Source organism: Habropoda laboriosa, unplaced genomic scaffold, assembly GCF_001263275.1.
Source record: "Habropoda laboriosa isolate 0110345459 unplaced genomic scaffold, ASM126327v1 scaffold200, whole genome shotgun sequence".
Classification (NCBI taxonomy): domain Eukaryota; kingdom Metazoa; phylum Arthropoda; class Insecta; order Hymenoptera; family Apidae; genus Habropoda; species Habropoda laboriosa.
The window spans coordinates 211,980-231,639 of record NW_017100306.1 but is presented as its reverse complement, the minus strand read 5'-3'; the positions used below and the strand labels follow the sequence as shown (position 1 = coordinate 231,639).

Genomic DNA, 19,660 nt, shown 5'->3' with positions numbered 1-19,660 from the left:
GCCTCTGTTAAGGCGTATCCTGTAGCCGGATTTATGGCAGCGAGTCAAGTGGTCGCCGTCGCAGGCAAATATCGCTTTCTCAAAACACCACAAGTGTTTATTGCGTTGCCTGCGACACTTAGTCTCCTGGAGTCTCCGAACGGAAAATAGAAAGTGGCCCACGACTTTTGCCAACGTCGATGGGCCACTTGACTTTAACAAAGCCTAGAAAAGTGGAGATTCCACAGGATTCCTACGCACCTGTCCACCGAACACTTTCTCCGGTCGTTGTCTACCCCACCCTAAGATAACGCGCTAAATGGAGGGAGGTTGTGATGCACCGGAGTAAACTGATTGGTGATTTAGAAAAGGAAAAATCACCAATCAGAGTGTTTTTGGGAAAATAGGAGTCTTCGTCGAGGGAAACCGCAGGGACTCCAGCAGAAACACTTGGCCACTCGCAAGAGAAACACCTCTCACTTCGCTTAGTGTTTCTGAAAACTTAGTGTTTCAATCAAGAAACTGGTCCTTCGAAGCCTTAGAACATTAGTCGGCACACACGTGCAGAAACCTGCAACGCTTGAACGATCGAAAGATCGAAAGATCAACCGCAAGCCCTAACAGCCTCCATCCCGGACGAGCCCCCACAATTTACAGGAATGAATTGGAAGGTCAAAATCGTCTAATAAAATAGGCCGGCTGGAGAGCGCGTTTCGACACAGAGGAGAGGAACCTGTTTCATCGAACATTTAAATAAACTTATCGCCAGCCGGCCTATTTTATTAAACGATTTCGACCTTCCAATTATTCCTATACTAATGCCAATAAAATTGCTCTCTCGGTGTATCCTTTCATTTGTCCAAATGGCGTACTGTCCTTTTTGATTGTGCATTATATGATAATAGACAGAAAGAGTAATAGCAACATTAAAGCAGCATCCCCTTCTCCGAAGAAACGCGCTGCGGGCGCAAGGAAAGGGTTGTCGCCACCATTTAGGCACTGTCGTATACCTCTCTCCTATCTTTCATTAGTTTTTAGTCATCCTGCCTCCTTTCCTTAACTGTAAACAAATCCGCATCATCCTAACGTTAGTCACCCCGAAACCTAGACCTCCACATCATCCTTTACTCATCGCTGAACCTAGACCTCACCGCCTCTCCCTACATTGACCTCTGTGACCAACCCCTTCTCTCGTACTTACCGAACCTATATCTAGAAACCTTTTCCGTCGAAACAGCAGATTTCTGTCTAGTGGTCTTCACGCACCGAACGTCACCGAACTGTCGAATAAAGTCGAATAGTACTACGCGCAGAACAGCATCCTTATTTCGCCCCAGTTTCCGTCAGGCTCTCCTACCGCGTACCTATTGGAAATAATAAACCAACGCAAGGAATCGCGAGCCGCGGAATACAACAGCACCCTGATTGGTGAATTTCCACTACACAAAATTGTATAAAGAGCGAGCTCACCCTCGCCCGTCAGAATAGGCCGGCTGGAGAGCGCGTTTCGACACAGAGGAGAGGAACCTGTTTCATCGAACATTTAAGTAAACTTATCACCAACATTAAAGCAGCATCCCCTTCTCCGAAGAAACGCGCTGCGGGCGCAAGAAGAGGGTTGTCGCCACCATTTAGGCACTCTGATTGGTGAATTTCCACTACACAAAATTGTATAAAGAGCTAGCTCACAAAATTCAACTAACGATCAACAAAACAGAACAATCTCTATATATACCTTCTCAACGAGGTTCAGAATCGTTAAGTCAAGGGTGAACCGCAGCGAGCTCAGAACCGAACAATGTCGAACGCTCGCAACAGTTAGGTAAACGAAATTTGGATCGGGGAGATTCGTTTGCGCCTTTCTTTTAGAGATTCGAATTTTTGTACGCGCGGAATTAATGCTCGCGTAATACATTGGATAAAATGTGTATCGAACATTGTGGAAATTATTTTGAATGAAAATGTTTAATTTCAATGGAGTTATTTTTTTTTCAAAATGAACGGTTTATAACTGTCGGAACTTTCAGGATGACCTAATACAATTAAATCGTCCAATAAAATTGGGTAATCATTTTAATGGACGGGTAATCGAAATAGATTAGGTAATCGAAATCTTCTACAAGGAAGTATTCTTAGGTTAGTCAAGCTGAACCCTTTACGGAGGAATAATTGCACAACCAAAGGCGATTGATCGATCAGATTTCCTCTGGTTAATCGCCCTTACCTTGCAGTTTAAGCGGTGTTATATAGGATATTTCACGTCTATGTTTAATTTTATTTGAAGGGAATTGTAAAATGGTTAGGTAACGCAGTACACGTTGCAATCTAGATTTAGATAAATGTTGCAGAAAGATCGAATTTCACACATTTTGCGAAGAAATTGAATGCTTATCAACTATATTCATTTGTTGAAATTATTCATATTTAACGTGATATCTTATCGGTGCCTTAGCAAATGATAATTCTGTTGGATTACACGGTTTGGCTTTGTAACAGTTGCTTATTAACATGCTTTCTGTATCGTCATAGTTACATAAGAACTTACTGTACACACATAATAGGAAAACTACTAAATAAACAAACCGTAGACACGTGTTAAACAGTTAAATAATCTGGCATGAAGTAATCATCACTCTCGAGCGTATTGCGAATGGCGCTAAAATGCTTTGCATAGACAGTATACTAGTATTTTCTCCTCTACCTGCCATAACTAGCGAGCGTTCAGTTCCTCTCGATCTTTCTATTTATAAATCTATTTACATCGATACGCTAAACGATTCTTGTTTCCTTGTAACTAAAGACCCATAATATAACGAGAAAATTTAATGCGATTAAAACATTCCCTAATCGTTATAATCCACTTTAATTTCCTATACTTATCTTAATGAATAGCACAGTACAAAAAGGTATCCTTTTTTGTTTAAGACCGAATAAATAATTGAACCGCGCTACTACTGTAAATCGCACGACATTCACGACTTGAACGTTGTTTTCGGAGAAAGTTACTGAAATAATAAAGTTACAAATGCAAGAAAATATTCGTGTGAAATATTCGAAACCGTATATTAGCGCTTGTATTTATGTTTTATGTAGATTAACGTTATCCGTGAAATTTTCTCGTAAGAAATTACACGTATGTAAGACACATTTGTTCTATTCTTGAAAGGTCCTTTATTTGCGTAGAAAATCTGGCCAAAAACCGATTTTGAAAATTTTACCAATGGTTTACAATTACTGTTCAACGAGAGAGTTAGGTATCACTTATATAAGAACCTGTAGGAATCGGTATTTTTGCCTTCGTACATGCGCTTATGTAGAAGTATATTATAGGATCTTTAAAGTGAACAATTTCCACGTGTAAAATTAATTTTCTTCGAAGCATCGAAGTTTGTTTGCCGTTTTATAAAAGTTCGATAAATTCGTGTTAACACTTTACCGACCGGTAGCCTAATAATTGGCTTTTTGCCGCCAACGCTTACCGACCGGTAACCTATTAATCGCTTTTTGACCGACAGCCTATTAATCGGTCAAAGTTTGATTAAACATTTCTATAGGTATAAGAAAAAGCGCATATACTTCCATGCGATAGCCTAGAGTCTAAGCAGAGCCGGTATCAGCGATGTATCTGCGGCCGAGTGAGTGGTCGAAAGTGCGTGGGATCTTCAACCGCTACCGGTCGGTAAAGTGTTAAATTTAGACTGTGGAATATTCAGAAGTAGGTATGCACTACAGTTTTTTAATTTTTTTTTCGTACATAGCTATTTTAGTTTTATGGTTATACAGTTCCGAAAGTATTCTACCATTCAAAGATGTTTTTAGAGAGATTCACCGAATATTAATGATTTTTTACACTTCCGGGTGCGTCCCGATGCTAAATTAATTGATTTCAAAATTTTGACAACTTTATTTATGTAATACAAAAAAAACTTAGCCACGGATTTCCTTTATTTTTACTACTTTTTAGCATAACGTAATTTTTCGATATTTGCTAACTTTTCATTAGCTACATGTTTTTTAATTAATCGTAGGTCTCCTAGTGGGGGGATTCCTCGAACTAACTATTAAAAATTATTTAATACGATTAGTAACACTCTGCATACGAAATTATCTTGCAACACTGTCTAATTAACACTGTCTGTGGATGAAGCTGAGACAGAGGTGCACACAGACGAAGAAGAAGATTTCTCAGAAGAAGATGAAGAATTCTTGGATGAAGAATTTTGACGTGTCTTATCTACTTATTTGTATCCAAATGAGTACAATACATTCTGGGCTAATGGGCTACCTGTATTAGCTTGGATACTGTGCCCTTCATGCAGATTCAGTTGCCTGTATTTTTAAACATACAATTTTTACCCACGATAATATAAAAGAAATAACAAATTTAACCTGTACGATACAAATTTATTCCTAAAAAATTCAAATTTAGAACATACACTACCGGCCAAAAGTTTGGAATCACCTCCCACTTTTCATCAATGCTGCTAATTTTTTTATAGATTTGAAGTTTATCTCAATTCTACATTTATCAATTTATCTCATATCAATTGATTCGAACGATAAAAAATTCTCAAAGTCGCTGACTTTTTTCTGGAAATTTTTGTGTAAATTGCAATGCTCAGTGGTTCCAAACTTTTGGCCGGCAGTGTATAACTGTCGAAAATAAAAATACATAAACGATATAAATACGAAACTATTTAATTGAAGTTTCGTGCACTTAAAGAAAAACATCAAATAACACAGTAGCCAAACGCAACATAATTTTTTTTACATATTCGCGCTTAATGTATTAACCCTTTGCAATCGAGTGGCGACTGAGAAGCGACATTAAATAATCGTCACTTGATAAATAATTAACGAAGACAGAGAACAGATCTATTTGAATATTTAAATAAAATAGTATTTCTTTTTCTACGTTAGTTTGAAAAAATTTCAAAGATACGATTTGCAACCTTTTCTACAGCAAAATCACCCCCGAGTGCAAAGGGTTAATAGTCCTTCTTGCTATTAAAGAAATGTAAAAAAAGAATCGTAAAATATGTTTTTTTGTTCTTCCGAAAGTTGTCAAATTCATGTATAATTTAAGGGAATGATATAAACGTGGTTAAAACGCAAGAATAATTTTGGCCAAATGTTTGATACAGATACCCCACTATGTGTCGCTGCGATTTTGCAACGGTGACGTTATGCAATTCGGTACGTTTATGATTCTCGTGTACACTGCATCATTAGTAACGTAAACCTACCGAATCGCACAGTGTTATCACTGCGAAATTTTAACGAGATCCGATCACCGGGCCTCAACAAATCAGATTAGGACGATGGAAATTGGAGTGTTGATACGGCGATCGATAATCAATATTATCACCTTTCATAATCGGAACTTGTCCCATCGAAGGAGACCTCGAAACAGGTTCAGTAACCGTTGCAGTTAGTCAAGACTACCGTTTCGCAATTGAACATTCAGGAGAAGAAGCACGAATTATCCCCAATATTTTCGTTCGATCATTTCGGCAAATTTGCTTCTTTCTTTTAACACTTTTTCAACCCAAACAATGCTCGCTGTGCAATTAGACGAAACATTCTGGTGTCACAGTCAAGTCGACAGCGATATTTTATTTATCAAGTGCGAAAATAAACGAATAAATTGTCCGTGTTAGATACAGACTCTTCGTAAACGAGTGACCACTTTAACGAAACGTAGAGAAACAGTTAAATAACGCGATGTTAAAGAATTGCACGAGATGAGCGTCGAGGAAGATAAGATTTACACGATCGGCGCTCGAACTCGAGATCGCGATACAGTAAATTCTCCACAAGTGTCAGTCCGCAAGGAACCTAAACCTGACACTTGTAGAGTCAGGGACTACGTTTTCGAGCCTCGCGCCCGCCTTTGTAGTTTGCCGAACGTAGACAAGGACAGGGAATAAAAGATAAGGATGAAACGTGAGTCGAGGCAACCAAGCGATTTAAATACCAACTTTTTTAATTTTACGTTTTTTTATCCCGAAATTTTTCTTAACATATTGATGAGATTTTTATGATGAAAATGACATCAAACACGACATAATTTGAACAACATTTACTTATTAACACGCCAGACAGTGAACGTCCAGACCATCTATACTGACACTTGTAGAATCCAAACTGACTGACACTTGTAGAATCCAAACTGACTGACACTTGTAGAGAATTTACTGTATTCTCTAATTTTGCAAGACTCGACAAAAAAGAAATGATCTCGAGTCGACTTAGGGTAAAAATTGATCGATAAAAGGTATTGTTAGGGAAAAAGAGGACAAGAGTGAGAAGGTGTTCGGTGCGTCGGCAGTGGAAAGCAGCAGGTGTTCCGGGTTAATATTCGTAGCGAAGAGGATTGTTTTGCAACACTAACTCTCCGGACAGCTTACGTGCCCGTGCCCATCTCGTAATTAGTTTGACTTTCACCGTGAGGGCGACCATACCGGGCACACTTTCACTCGTCTTCATTTTGCCCGTCTCCTTTACCGTTTGCCTTCGGAATTACGTTACAGAGAAAATACCTGAATGCGTCCGCAGGAATTTAGGCCGATATCAAGGACGTTCCTCCGGTAGCCTGTTCAGATTCGGATCGTCGTCTTTTCGGCGATAGAGAGTCGACGCTGCTTCGTGCAATGTGACTCACAGGATCGACGAAATATGTCTTCTGAACGGGCCGGCGTATCCGTGCTTGCTTGCTCAATAAGCTTGATGTAACCGGGACTTCTTGTAATCTCGAAACGATTTGTTGCGATACGGAATACGCCCGCTTCTCTCCCTGTAATGCCGCTTCGATACCGAGCGCCGTTTCGCTTCCTCAAGGGACGTTCGACCTCCTCTTCTTCTCCCACAGCTGTTCCGCTCTGAAAATTATGCACGATAATGTTTGCCCCGCGAATATTTCCTCGTACGAGCCGACACTGATATTCTACATCGTGGTAAGTTGAATCGAATTTAGACTGAAAGGGTACACAGGGCATTGTTATTTCAACGACATTAATTTAATTGAGAAACGTCTTATTTATCATCAACGCAAACTCGGTTTCTTAAGTTGCCATTAACCTACAATGTGTTAGATCGCTGATTCGATGAGATAAAAGTGTACATTTTCTGTTTACTTCTGCCTTTCCTCTCGCAGAAAAAGTTGCAACTGCAATTGTCGCTTCTAATTGTACGAAAGTATTTAAGAACAGATCGATATACGGGGTATTCTCGTTAAAAGTTATTTTGCATTGTATAATTTTCACAGAGAAAGTAGTTTTTTTTGTTTAGAAACGTAACATTTACTATTGGCACAGACGAAATAATTTACATTCATTTGTTAATAATTGAACAAATAGATAAAAATATAAACGGATATTTTGAATAACGTTTTTTCTACTTGCTTGTAAAAAAACAAATTAACTTGTATATGACTTTGGAGCATTATTTGCAGACATTCTGCTGAATTCTTAGATACTGTACGGAAATTCATTTCGTCTCGTTTCCTTAGTTAAATCATTTTCCTTTGTACTAATAGCAAATGTTACGTTTCTAAATAAAAATAACGCAAGTATTATTCATTCACTATCTTCTCGGTTGAATTTATACAACGTTAAATAATTCTAACCAGATGTACAGAGAATTTTTCGACTGACTATGTGAGTTCGCTGCGAACCTTTTAAATATTGATTTTTTAAACGGAAATTAGTCAATTGTATTAAAAACGTTAGAGTGATAAGACGTATAAAATAAAGGAAGCATTTTTAATTAAGATTCTTGATTTATTTGCTACGTCTTGCATAATGCAGCCTTTTTATTTCCCTCTATTTCTTGTACTCTCTGGAACAACCTCATTGTTCACAGCTGCAATGGAGCAATTCAAAATTGTTACTTTACAACTTGTAATACACCCAATTCTGTTTTTACACGGTCTAGAAAAATAAATTCAATTTCCCTTTTACACATTTTCATTCGATATTTCGAGCGAAGATAGTGATTTTGAACCAGTCTTACGCAAGCGAACGCGTATGATATCCGATGATAACAGCGTATAAAGTTGTGTTGTTTTCATCACTATCGCTGTTTTCAATTTTTAATTCCTGAATTTCTGATCACTTTTAATTTACACATGTTACCTTTACTTTAAGAATTCAATTACCTTTTGTTTTTATAAAATAAACTGTGCACGAATGCACATACAAATCAAATTTGGCTTTTTATAAAAACTCTTGATACAGTTTTTTGTACGAATCCTTTTATTTTAGCCATTTTTTACAGATTTTAAGGATATGGAACGAATCCCCCATTTTTCTATGTATATACACGATGTCTATTTTTACACGCTTTTTCCGAGAACGTATCCACCGTGTAAAAACAGAATTGGGTGTAATCAAACATAATAAAACGTCCACTTTTACTTCACTTGAGGTCTCTTACTTTCATTACGATTGTCTTTTTTCTTATTCAAGAATAGAAATGTTTAACCCCTTAACATATGACAACGTGTCAGACTCGTGGCAGAGATTCTGGCGAAACTGTGACAGAAATAGTTGTATTAGTAAGAAAAATTAATAATAATCCTAATTTTCGTTTAAATTTGTAGGACCGAGGATTGCTAAATGTAATTAATCTGTGACAGATTAGCTTTTGTTACCTGATGCAGTACTAAAACAGAAAATGGCTGACGCTTAGATGCATAGTCGGAAGAGAAATCATAGGTTAAGGGGTTAACTTAAACGTCAGTATTTTAAACATACATAGAATATACACTACCGGCCAAAAGTTTGGAATCACCGAGCATTGCAATTTACACAAAAATTTCCAGAAAAAAGTCAGCGACTTTGAGAATTTTTTATCATTCGAATCAATTGATATGAGATAAATTGATAAATGTAGAATTGATATGAACTTCAAATCTATAAAAAATTAGCAGCAGATTTAATATTGATGAAATGTGGGAGATGATTCCAAACTTTTGGCCGGTAGTGTATGTACATAATTTCATGTAGATCCCTTTTAAATTAGTTTCGAAGTAGATACTAAAGTTTCGAAGATAGATACAATTACTCGAATTAATATTCGGACATCCTTTAAAGTGGTATAACTTTTTTGAAATTGTACCAAACGATTTGAGTTTTTTCTTTTAGGTGATAGAAAGATTAGTTTACTAGATATGTGCAAAAATTTTTAAGAAAATTGCAATTGGTCGGAATCGCCGAGAAAATAATAAATGCCACTTTCTACAACTTCTTGATCTGAACCTGTAACGAAAATTTAAAACATGTGTTTTGTAGATTTATGTCAGTTATATACATGCTGAAAATCGAAGAATCTTTAGATTTATTACAGTTATAGGCTGAAAATCGTGAAAAATTCCGATTTTTACAATTTTTAACCGTTTGTAACTTACGACAACGTTAATCGATTTCAATTAAATTTTCAGCATGCGTGCAACTGACATAAATCTACAAAACGTACGTTTCAAATTTTCATCACAAACTCAGATAAAATAAATTGTAAAAAGTGACATTTACTATTTTCTTGTCGCAATTTTCTCAAAATTTGCTATACACGTCATCCAGAAAACTAATCTCTCTAACTTCTCGAAAAAAAAACTCAAATCGTTCGGTAAAATTTCAAAAAAGTTTACTAAAGAATATTAATTCGAGTAATTGTATCTATTCTTGGGACTCTTATAAAATAGCGCAAATAGAGGATATATAATAACTTGGAAAGTTTTATTTTCATATTTATAAGTGCACTTGGAAGTTGTACAGACTCGACAAAGAATAAACAAAGAGTTGGTCGGAAAGCAGAACTCGTGAACTCTGCGCGACGCGATACTAAAAGAAGCGTGAGAGTAATTAAAATAAAACGAACAATAAATCAAAGGGTATCCTTTGTTCGATCTAGTTGATTGAATGGCTCAAAGCTTCCCGATTCTGGACGGATGAGACCGAAAATGCTACTAATCCGTAATTAGATCAGGGTTACGTAGTCCCATGAACGAAGATCGACCGAATGATGATCGAACGGGCGATGAAAGAGGATCGAGGATGCTCAAGTTCCTTTTCCCCACTGTCAGCCCGTATAAAAGTCCGAATGTGTCGATCCAGCCGACACAACTGTGAAAGATCGCTGGTGAAAGACGTTCCTCTTTACGTCTACCTTTTGGACTCGTACCCTCTCGGTCGCCGCGAAAATCAACGATGTTGCTCTACCTGGTGAGTTGTTCATTTTCCTCGCCGTGACTTTTGCACAACACTCCGGTCCATTCATTTCAAATTTTCCGACACGGATGCTCATTCGGTTCCTCAGACGTTCAACCTTGTTTCGGCTAAAAGTGTGATCTCGTTCCCTCTTTTTTTTCTCAAACACGGCGTTGAAAATTCGACGTCTCTGAAGCACAGTTCTCAGATTCTTCGACGTGGATTCGTGATAAATTTCGAAAACGTTCTTACGTTTAAAACAGTGATTTGTTAATGTACAATTGGACAGTGTACAGCGGAAGTATTTGTTCAAATAAGGATAATTTCTTGGTTCCTGTTTCGCTTTCTTACAACTGTGACTCACTTGTTCAGAATCTGTAATCCGTTTCTTTGCAAATCGTCGTTTCGAAATGATCTCGTTCGATGTTTAACCTATGCTTCCGGGTATTCTGTTTACTTGAGAAGCGTCTCTGATTCGTTTACGAGTTACAATTTCAAATTCGATTTTCTTAATTACGATTTCAGTTCTACCGCCGCGGATTTCAATTTTACGCGATAAGTTGATCGATTGATCTGTGACGATTCGTTGAAAGCTTTTATGAAATACTATTCATACGCTCTATCTCTGTGATAAAATGTTACAGTAAAGTTTTCATAATAGTTAATATCTGTGATTGATTCGAAATTGACGATTACAAATTGAATAAAGTGGACGAGCGTTACTCTCTTCTCTGTACTCAGTTTTATTTCAAGAAAGGGAACATTGAGGACAAAGTACGTAATTCAGGGGAAACAAGTGCGATGAGTGTAAAATAATAATTAGAAATTTGAACGGAAATATACAATGTAAAAGAAAGTGTTAAGTTAAGAAAATAAGCGAGATTTCAAGGAAAAGTAAAGAAAAACAAACTAAGGAATAAAGTGCAACACCGAAAGTAATAATCGAAGATGAAGCAATGCATGCTGAAATATAAAGTAAGCACATTAAGGAGAATAAAGCGAAAGAGGAAAAACTAATAATAATAAATATCAATGTCACATAAAGTTATTATTGTTAGGTGTTAAATTTAAAATTCCAGGCACTAAATGCGTGAGTCCAGTCGCATGTTGCATTAAATAGAATACAAAACGTAGAGTGAGAGAGGAAGAAAAGTAAAAAGGAAGGTGCACGCAAGAATGAAAATTTGCTTTATTCGAGCCAGCTAATGATTATTCATGAGCTGCTAATGATGATTAGCGCCTAGCTTCATTTTCCGCTCCGAATCTACCGAGATTTAATTAAACGTAACATTTTGTTTACGTTGCTGTGCCACTTTTCACTTTAAGTAATCGCGTTGATATTCCATCAAAACTTCGTACAAAATGCAATATTACGGCAAAAAAAAAGTGATAATGGTAAATCGTGTGCGCTACAAAAATCAAAAATAAAAAAAGTCTGATATGCTGGAGGAACTTAATTAAACGAAGTCAATAGCGTTGATTTAAGTAACTTCATACTGAAAAATTGAATTGATATTTGAATGAAAAATTGAGGAATTGATATTTGATCACTATGTGCGTTCAAATTTCATAATTTGTATAATTGAAATAATTAGTATAATTTAGTAGAACTGACGAAGTAATTCAATTCTACTAATACTAAAATCGAGATATCGTAATTCGGTCATTCCTTCAACAATTCAATTAACTTTGGCGTAACTAAGTTTACCGTGTATATCACAATATGGTGAACAATTCCAAAAGTGATGTCGCTTTCGAGGAAATGCACCAACAGTAAACGCTAACAGATCTCTTTTGTACGATTCTTCGTTTTAAACACGTGGTGCATGTGCATTTAACTTTGAATTTGATCATTTCATCTTTTATATATCTTTTTGCTATTTCTTTGAAAAACGTGTAACAGAATTGTTACTATTTTATTTTGTAATATTATAATTAGTAACGCGTGACTTCTATGCTTTTAATTTTTCACGTGCTTCAATATCTATCAAATAAATTTTTATTCCTAAAAACGGGAACTCTACTTAAGAAACAATTGCAGATCTTGCTACATGTACCTGTTAGAAGTTACAGCATCGTCGTACTTTAAGTTTCATTACCCGTGAAACTGCTTCAATTTTCAGTGCTCACGTTAGATCGTATACAGCAATAATAATGTAAGTAACTGTAGGACATAAGATAAACTTAAATTAACATTTACGTATTGCTGTTTAAAAATTTAGAATAATAATAATTCAAGTGAAACGGTAGTGTATTTAAGATAATATGAATTGCAATGACACAATTTAAAGTATGACAAGTCTCGCTAAAAATATCGAAATATGAATTTCAATGAAAGCGTACTTAAATTCCGTAACAGTTGAAATAGTTTATTCCCTTGTGGGTGTCGATTAAACACTTTGCAGTTTCTCTTGATCTTGAAAACAGAGAGACGGGTGGAATTGTGTACGGATTGTCAGGCGCATTTAGATCCGCTACGATGCCTGCAGCGATCAAACGTAACTTCCGCACAGAAACCACAGTGTGATATACTTTTCAAATACAGACACTTAGATGATCAATGATTGTACACAGAATACGCTGCTCGCCAAAAAAAATTGCAACACCTGAAAATTGAGGTTGCAGAAATCTAGAAATCTCGTATATTTTTCGGGCTAATCTGAGGAAAAGATGACCTCTTTTTCAATCATTTCTCCCTTTCAATACCCCGAAAAATATAATGCAAATTTCAGATTTGTGCGATTTCATTTTTAAGGTGTTGCAATTTTTTTGGCGGACAGCGTATATTATTTATAGTATCACAATTAGAAAACTATCTTTGAGCAAAAGAAAACTTTCTTGCTGCCTTAATTGTTTCGAAAAAGAACTGAAATATCTTTGATTCTCTGAAGTGTTTCAGCCAACATATCCTTTGATTTTCCTTACGCAATTGAATCGTTTGTTTTCCGATTCTCTTCACGCGGGAGCACAACATTTACGAAAATACTATGTTACAATTATTATATAAATATTTATAAAGATAATAAAGTATCGATTGATAAAACAATGAACTGATTGAAAAAATAGCATGTAATGTGCGCAATTGAAAAATAATGTGTAACGGGTAACGCTTCGATAACGTTTCGATCGATAACACGTAAAAGAAAGCAGCCGATTAATATAGGGTATCCTTAGGTACGAATAAGGCGAGGAAAATGCGGTGAAACACTCGGATACTCGGTCCCATCGTTCGAAAGTAACCGAATAGTTTTCACGAAGAAAGTTGATCGTGTATTCAGCATACATACGACTACGTACTGCTTGGCCAATTTGTATACACATACTAGAAACCCAGAGAATGGATACTTCTGATTGTTTCGCAATCGATTTCCTAATTAAATCGCAACCCTTACGCAACTGAATCGTCTATTATTGAAAGGGTACATGTCCATTTTTCTTTTTTTTTTAGGAAATACTTGCTTTTGGCAGATCTGCGTTGCCACCGTAAAAATCAATTTTGCGTAGAAAAGTCACGTGTGCCAGCATAATAGCACGTTGAATAATAGACCTCTTTCTCTCTATGTGTACAGTTCATTAGCACTTCCAAGTTCCTTGGCTTTTAACGGAGCAGGAAATCCGATCGACGTAGTGAAAATTGAAAATATTTGAAAAGTGTTACGGTATTTCGTTGAATTTTATAACACAATCCTACATTGGTCAGTTACAGCTAATTATGACAGAAATGATTAAATGAAAAGTGTTAAAGTGTATTTTTTCAGTATTATTTCCTGTAACGATTACTTTTATCTCGAATATTCTTTATTTTTGTGTAATACTTGACTTGTTACTATTATTGCTAACATTGTTTTTCTGTTAGTAGATCTAAGCGTAGACATGCAATTTCTTTTAGCACGTAACAGATTTTATTGTTGAAAGGATATACACGTCCACATCATATTTTTGCCCATCTCCCTTTATTCACCTGTGAATGTTTAAATATGCGTAATATCAGTTTCTTAAAATAACCATCAGGTCAATGGTAATACACGTTACGTAAAACGTTACGTAAAAACATAAAAACGTACAAGATATTTCATAATTTTCGTAAAAGTGTTTCTTGCTGTACCTGTACAATGACAATTTTTCGACTTGTGCCCTTTCGAGATTGATTAATTCAGTTTCTCTCTTCTCCTTGCGATACGTAATGCAATTCAAAGGAAGTAAGTACATAAATACTTACTTGCACGAATCGACACCCACGTTTGATTTCTATGGGTCTTTTGCTTCCTGAACTATCTTCGACCAGTTCGCACGTCCACAAGGAGATTTCACTGCTCAACCGGTAACGGTACACAGCGACCGTTTCAGTATTTTTACCAACCGTGCAATTATTCTCGTATCTTTTCTTTCTCTCAACTTTAACCTTTTCTCTCGAAAGTGATCTGCCTGCACTCTCGATTGCGAAAGAGATGCAAGATTGAATATGCGCCTGTTCGACAAATGACGCGTCACGCCAGAATCTGTATTACGTTTAATCCTCCGTTGGTAACCTGGGTCATTGATGACCCAAACCAAATTTCACTCTTGTAATTCTTCGAAAAGAATTTTTATAAAAAAACGTTTAGAACATTTGACTTAACGAACGATTGTGTAATGTAGTAAAGACTTTAATAAGTATGTATCGCGGAAATTTTTCGGACATCTTTAAAGCCTAGAACAGTGAAAATATTAGATGTTTGCCTATGGAGGAATAATATGCTATACAGTGTGCATTATAGTGTCCCAGTTTTTTCCGATCAAACTTTGTCAGTATGTTCTATGGGTATAAGTAAGAAAAAAATGTTATATAAACATAGGTCATTTGAAGCTTTATTAAAAAGTTATAACAATAATACTGCGAATGTGAGGTTATGTTACAAAATAGGAATAAATCAGCGATATGTATATCAAGTCTGTTTGTGCAAGGTGTGCTTACGATCTAAGGTCGCTGAAGGTGTTGAATGTAAATAATTTGTGCCAGTGCCCCTCTTGGCTTGTATCATAGTAAACGTAAGTTCATTACCATTCCCTCCGTATTTCGTATTTTTGTCATAACTCTTTAGCATAGCTTCGAACGATCTATGTTTATATAACATTTTTTTCTTCTTTATACCCATAGAACGTAGTGACAAAGTTTGATCAGAAAAATTCAATCTTTCGAAATTGAAGTATTCCGACCTTCCGAAAAAAGTGAAGCTTAAGAAATGTTAACTTTGTTCGTCGTAAATAATCAATTAAATAATAAAAAAAATACTGTTCAATCGGTGTATTATAAATATACCTATCCTAAATAAAGTTTATTTTTAATTATGACAGATATTAAGAAAACTTCGATAATTTATAACACCTGCGTGTCCTTGAATCGTATGTAAATTTGCAATTCGATTCTTAAATATACTTTATTATATATTTAATTATACTTTCAGAAAAATGATCCCAAGTTTCAATAATTACAATTTTAAATCATTCAACATTTTCAAATTCACGGTTATTTGAAAAAATGCGTAAAACTAAAATTCCTCAGAAATTTTCGATCAGCTTCAATCCATGAGAACATGCAAACAAAAAGGGGAATATACCTTTCACAAAAGCCGATTATGGACACTCGTATAAACTGACGTATTATTTTTCCTGACAGTGAAATTTTGACAAATTTAACTTCCTATCTCAGATCGAGCAAGCAAAAGTCAAATCTGTCGAGCCCATCTAAATTAAATTTTGTTTCATCATTGAAAATAACCAAAAGCAGATGTTTTATTGAGAAAATATTTCATATATCTTACAGAAGACATACTTGCCTCAATTTTTCCATGTTTCCTTTGCAAAAAACAAAACAGCAGTCTTCCTTACTTGTGAGCATTTTTCAGTCTTCACATCCACATAAGTTTTCATCTCAAAGTTTAAAACAATTGAACAAATCTTACAGTACTTCTCGTTGAAAAGTTTAAAATTAAAGACTCACTATCAACGTCAATATAGACTTTATAGGATTAGAAATTACACGAAGTATATATGTAATTGCTGAACGTTTCTTTCTCTCGTGATTACATAAACCGTTTGGCAATGAAATTCGCAATAGTAGCTTTTGATTTGCTGACCTTTTTGTAATACATTTTCTGCCCTAGATACGAAGGATTTCGTATCATAGTCTTTTCGAAAGTTGTTTTCCACGAGGTATTTCCTCTTTAAAGCATTGCAAGTAACTTCACTAACTCCTAAATATTGAGAGAGAAAACAAAAAAGAAATTGTCTTATTGCTGCAAAAATGACAAGAATAACACAAGTTTGGTATATTTATGAAACGCTTAGAATTCTGTATTTTTACAACCAAAATTGATTATCTGTAAGTTTCTTCAATTTACATTTACAGCATTATGTAGATGAAATGCTAACAGAAAAAGTTAACACCGAAACATTTTCCATATATTTTCGAGTCACGGAACATTTCATTAAAGCGTAGTCAAAAAGTTATTAAATGCTTCGAGTAATATTTAAACGATTAATCATGAGTAGAATCGGTTCTCTTTTGTATAACTTCTAGAATCATGTAAGAATGTTATTTACATTAATATGAGATATTTGAAATAAAATACAATTTTAAAAAGCAACATTCAAATAATGTTTAATATTTTAAATAAAAATAGGGAATAATTAGTTTAGGATACAGATAGCGATCACTGTTTAGTTTAAATTCATTTCTCTGAAACATAATGAACAAATAACAAGGCAAGATAAACGAGCGGTGAAAAGCGTGGGTGCAGTTAATTAACGCATCTGAATGAAAACAATTACTCTAACGCATCATTTATATAGTAATTAATTAATTTTGATATATGAGGCACATCATTAATTTAATTTAACAATATTCGTTTATTAACTTTAATTACCATGGGAGATCTGCCGAAGAGAACTTTCGTGAAATTCATGAAAGTGCAATCGAATAAGTTATTCAATTAGTTTCATAATCAGCCAATAAGTATATAGATAATTGTACATCCTCTAGAAAACGACGCGGCAAATTCTACCGCGTAAAAGAGAAAAAAACAGAGCGAGGAAACTCGAAAGGGGAAAGCCAGGAGCCGAAAGTAAAAGTAAAAGGAGCTATTTATTTTTCAGATCTAGCCACTGGAAATAATTAGTGGGACATAATTAAACCGCCTTTGTTCACACCAGTTCCATTTTCTCTCTCTTTCCTTCGAAAACAAGTGTTCCTTCAAGGAGAAACTACGTGATAAATGTATTACAGATTACAACCAACAGAGAAAAAGGAAAACAGATTACTGAATTTATAGGAACAGATTAAATTTGGAATTTTAAGATTCCCTTCCTTTGCCACTGAAATTTTCTAAAATTTATCTGCAGCTAAAATTAGATCGTTGCCACTGCTAAATTTTCATTCCATTTACTCGATTGTACATGTCTCAGTTTAGCAGTACGAAAAATTAACTTAAGGTGTTTACAATAATGACTGACAATATAAATCAACTCTTGCATGACATTACGGTTCAATTGTATATGATCATTTGTTCATACACACCAGCAATTAATCAATGTGCACAATACTGATTAACACGTTCGCTGCTACCTGAAAATCGTAAGGTGTGTGCCGTGTGCCACCGATTTATAATCTCAATCAGGCATGGGACACATACATGCTGTATCAGCGTTCAACGGAGTATTTGGTTAAGGCTGTAAAACTTCGAATCGTCGAACTATTCTAATAATTTGGGATAATTTCAAATACGAATTCTTTGTTCGGATAATTCGAATCATTCGGATAATATCGAATACGAATTCTTTGTGCGGATAATTCGAATCATTCGGATAATATCCAATACGAATTCTTTGTTCGGATAATTCGAATAGTTTTAAATACGAATTCTTTGTTCGGATAATTTCGAATACGAATTCTTTGTTCGGATAATTCGAATAATTTTAAATGCGAATTCTTTGTTCAAATAATTCGAATAATGTCGAATACGAAGTCTTTGTTCGGATAATTCGAATAATTCGGATAATGTCGAATACGAATTCTTTGCTGGGATAGTTCGAACATTTTGTATATTTCGAATATTCGAATACATTATTTTGGGAAGGCAGGTCACGTTTAGTGCTATGGGTTTGAGATATATTTATTCCTAAGGCATCAGCAGCGACATAATCGATTTACTGCTATGCGTGTGCAAAGTAAGTATGTACATACTTGCTTACAGTTGTGAAATATATTAGTTCACTTTGTTACCAATATATTTCAGCACTTTGTTTACGAAATATTACGGGGGGTGATATTACGTGCTAAGCGATATTAGATACATTTATCCTATACTTTCGAAATTGCAGAGAAAGAAACAACAGAAAATAGAACGCAATTAACGGTCATAAACCTTTCATAATGCCAGTTGCTAAGCACGACGTGTGGTATTGCTACACTTGGAGTATTCATTTTGATTATTTGAAGAAAAACTAATGAAACAAAGCACACTGTAATCACTCAAAACGTCATAAATTCTTACAATTTTTTACATTTACGACCATATATACTTAACAAACCCATCTTACACAGACTCGACTCAACCCTACTTGAAATAACTTAATGTGGCACCTCGTTAAATTCGTCACAACAAACGCTATCATATTAGGGATAAAAAACATGGCGTTCCTTTTAAAAAAATTAACTTGGTTTTGAAAAATCTATTTATGCCACATAATATCCCTCTCTGTATCAAACAATTTTTATTAGAATATTAGTTTGATATCTTCAATCAGCGACGGTTTTGGGCTGTTAGCCGTCTGAGTGCTAGAAATATTTGGCGCCCTCCACCAATGAAGATCGTAAGCAGATTTATACACTAGCCTAACTCACTACACTAGTCTAACATTACCAACTAACTTTACTAACATAAAAATAGTTGATATATTTATTTTAATTATATTCTTTAAAGTGCACTATCGACCGCCCCAGGAATATGGCCACCTGCATGCATGCACGCACTGCATACTTATTAGAACCGCCCCTGTCTTCAGTTCCTTATGAAATATTCCAATTAAAACAGAAACCCTGCAGACTTTGTCTGCAAGACACTATCTTCTATTTTCCATCTCAACGGAAGACAAAATACAAACCATATCGGTCTACAGACTGCCTGTGGACAGTCTACAAACTCTGCAGACAATATCTGTGCGTACGAGGCATAAAAGTTCAGATGTGAGTCCAGGCGTTTTGTAATCATACAATCGCCACCACGTAGAACACCACTCTGATAAAGCGCTTAACAGTCTTAACTAAAATAATGCTTAACTAAACTGTTACTTCAAAATTTATATCGAGTTTATTCTCTTATTCTAATCGTACAATTTACTTCGAGGTAAATTTAAAATAAACAATATTAACAATTAAAGTGATAATTCTTGTTTAATTAATAGGAATCATAAATAAAAAATCACGCAATTTTGAA

General features: G+C 35.2%; 1 protein-coding gene across 1 annotated transcript in view; it reads left to right on the top strand.

Moving 5' to 3' along the window:
• The first annotated feature begins 14,202 nt into the window (after positions 1-14,202).
• Positions 14,203-19,660, top strand: part of LOC108574014 (proline-rich extensin-like protein EPR1) — an 8,481-nt gene continuing 3,023 nt past the window's right edge. Inside the window, exon 1 of the mRNA XM_017936512.1 lies at positions 14,203-14,219. Coding sequence (XP_017792001.1) covers positions 14,203-14,219 — 17 coding nt within the window. The remainder of the gene's footprint in view (positions 14,220-19,660) is intronic.